Source organism: Microtus ochrogaster, chromosome X (genome assembly GCF_000317375.1).
Source record: "Microtus ochrogaster isolate Prairie Vole_2 chromosome X, MicOch1.0, whole genome shotgun sequence".
Taxonomy (NCBI): Eukaryota; Metazoa; Chordata; class Mammalia; order Rodentia; family Cricetidae; genus Microtus; species Microtus ochrogaster.
Window position 1 is genome coordinate 49,372,784 of NC_022026.1, and position 3,008 is coordinate 49,375,791.

The following is a 3,008-nucleotide window of genomic DNA, read 5'->3' on the forward strand; positions in this document are numbered from 1 at the left end:
GGACCATCTCTACAAAGGAGGCTGGACCATCTCTACAAAGAAGGCTGGACCATCTCTACAAAGAAGGCTGGACCAACTCTCATAAATGAGGTACAGGGAAGAACTACTATGGGATCTCTTTCCTTCCTTCTTTCTTCCTCTCTTCTTTGTTAGGGTCTCACAGAAAAGAAGGGAAGTGTGGCATAATGTATTACATGCTAATAATTGTTCCTTGAGTACTTACAGCCATGCCATTAGTGGATAAATTATGCTTCTCAGTCATACTGGCTTTAAGGTTAGCCACATAAATTCAGAGCCGAGATTCTACAATGAAAATGTCTGTCAAACCCTTCTATATTCTTGTCATCTAATATGAGAAAGAACATGCCTTGGTAGCTGCTGATTCTAACGTGAGACAGAAGTCCCACATGCCTCAATATGATGTGAACAAAATCTATGGCAGAGAAGTCATAGACAATTCGTCAACTTACAAGTAATAAAATTAATACTTGGGAAAGCCACTAAGATTTAGGGGATTTCTTGTTATGCAGCAGCTTCATAACATTAGCTAACTAATACATGAGGGTAGCTGCTCCTTACTCAGGGCTCACTTCTTGCCAATACCATTTATACTAGCTCCTTTATGCTACAATATTTCCTTCTGTAAAGGATCTTAATATTGTCATTTTTTCATGAAGCATCATCTCTGAGAGGGTAAAAACCAGAGCTAGTAAGTGGCTGGGCCAAAAATTCAAATTTATAGATGCTCGTGTTCACATATGGTAATAATTCCATGGCTTTTGCCTAACTTCCTGCCCTTTACATTCAAGATTACAGCAGCAGCAACCATATAAAAACAACCTCACTATTTTCTAGAGGCATTTACAGTCCATCTACTCATTGGGGCACTTAGTCCTATTTAGTTCTACTCTAGATTGAGTCATAGCCTGCCCATGAGATTTGTGATGGTAAAGTCCTCATTCTGGAAAGTATTGTACTTTAGAAACCACAGAAAACCTTAAAATAGTCTGTAATGGTTTGTGGTTATAGGTAGAAGAGAAAAGGTACCAGATAAACAGAAGTTGAGTCGGCGCTGTAAGACTCCTCGCTGAGAGACTGACTGACTGACAGAGGGGTTGCCCAGAGACTGAATAAGGGACTAAACTTCTCCGTCTGTGAAGAAGATTTTGAGAATGGAGGTCAAATGACAGCACAAGGCACTGTAGAGGTCCAGAGCCCAGCATCTGAGAGGGATGAGGATGAGGAGATGGAGGATCCCAAGTCTCCCCCCAGAGATGAACGTTATCCTTCTCAGAACAGAGACATAGAAAGTCCAGGTCCCATCCTTTGGATTCCAGTTTCAGCCCTTCCCATACGTCCAGAGACGCCAAGACCATTCAGGAAGAGCAAGCTGCCAGTCGCTGACAACCTCTCCCCACCCAAAACTTCCCTGAATCCGCCTGAGATGATTTCAAAAGAAAAACTCTCTGCCCATAGCTCTAAACATCTGAGACTCACACCTTCTCCCTTCGTAGATGAGAAGGCCTCTTTGTCTCTGGTTAATATCAACCCATTCACTCCAGATTCCTATAGAAAATTGGTCCTTCAATCAAATGACAAGAGGAAAACCAGAGGCTACTATGAAGAAACTGGAGAAGGGGAAAACAAATCAGAACAGGGGCTGCCTATTAAGAGAAGTATTCTACGAGAAACTAATATGGCTTCCCGCTATGAAACGGAATTTTTGGAGGTAGAAAAAATTGGGGTTGGGGAATTTGGTACAGTCTACAAGTGCATTAAGAGGCTGGATGGATGTCTTTATGCAATAAAGCGTTCTTCAAAACCATTCTCAGGATTATCAAATGGTTTGGATTTGCAGGAAGTTTATGCTCTTGCAGTGCTTGGCCATCACCCCCATGTGGTACGCTACTATTCTTCATGGACAGAAGACGGTCACTTGGTCATTCAGAATGAATACTGTAACGGTGGGAGCTTGCAAGCTGTGATAACCGAAAACGCCAAATCTGGTAGCCACTTCCACGAGGCCAAACTCAAAGACCTCCTTCTACAAGTTTCCTTGGGACTTAAGTACGTCCACAGTTTTGGCATGGTGCACCTGGACATCAAACCCAGTAACATCTTTATTTGTAATAAGATGCAGAGTGACTCTCCCGTAGGTCCAGAAGAGGCTGAAAGTGAGGCTGACTGGTTTCTCTCTGCCAGTGTGATATATAAAATTGGTGACCTGGGCCACGTGACAGCAATCAGCAAACCGAAAGTGGAAGAAGGAGATATTCGCTTTCTTGCTAAGGAGATCTTGCAAGAGAATTATCAACACCTTCCCCAAGGAGACATATTTGCCTTGGGGTTAACAATTGCAATGGCTGCAGGAGCAGAGTCACTACCCAGTAACGGTGACGTGTGGCACCATATCCGCAAGGGGAACTTTCCAGACGTTGTCCAGGAGCTCTCAGATGACTTTTATGGTCTACTCAAGAACATGATCCACCCTGATCCAGAGCAGAGACCTTCCGCAGCAGCTCTGGCCAGAAGTCAAATTCTCCGTCCCTTCCCAGAAAAGACAGATGAACTCCAGAAGCAACTGAACTTGGAGAAGTCCAAGGTAGCCATACTAGAAAGGGAACTGAAAAAAGCTCAGCAAACCCAGACAGCTCAGAGAGATCTGCGATGGTGGGTCTCAGAGAGACAGCCCTCATGGTGATCCTGTGATCTCTGGGGCCCACAAAGACTCAAGAAGCACAGGACACCTCATGAAAAGAGTGAGTGAGGAGTCCTCAAGATTCACTGGTGGAGAATCATAACCACCCACTTCTCACCAGCCAGCCTTTAGCCACAAGCCTTCAGAAAACATACTGGATGTAAGAATGAACCAGCTTGGATGCACAAAAGACTTCAAAGGCCATCTGGTGGAGCATCCATAGGCAAGGCCACAAACTTCTAGGGTTTCTTAGCAATGAGCTACATCTTCCCTACTGTTGTATTTCTAGTGCCATTTACTCAAGACTTCC

General features: G+C 44.0%; 1 protein-coding gene across 1 annotated transcript in view; it reads left to right on the forward strand.

Annotated features, from left to right (window-relative positions):
- Nucleotides 1-2,701, forward strand: part of LOC102002304 (wee1-like protein kinase 2) — a 32,047-nt gene extending 29,346 nt beyond the window's left edge. The window contains exon 2 of the mRNA XM_013350551.1: nucleotides 1,124-2,701. Within this exon, the coding sequence (XP_013206005.1) occupies nucleotides 1,124-2,701 (1,578 nt within the window). The remainder of the gene's footprint in view (nucleotides 1-1,123) is intronic.
- The last annotated feature ends 307 nt before the right edge of the window (nucleotides 2,702-3,008 follow it).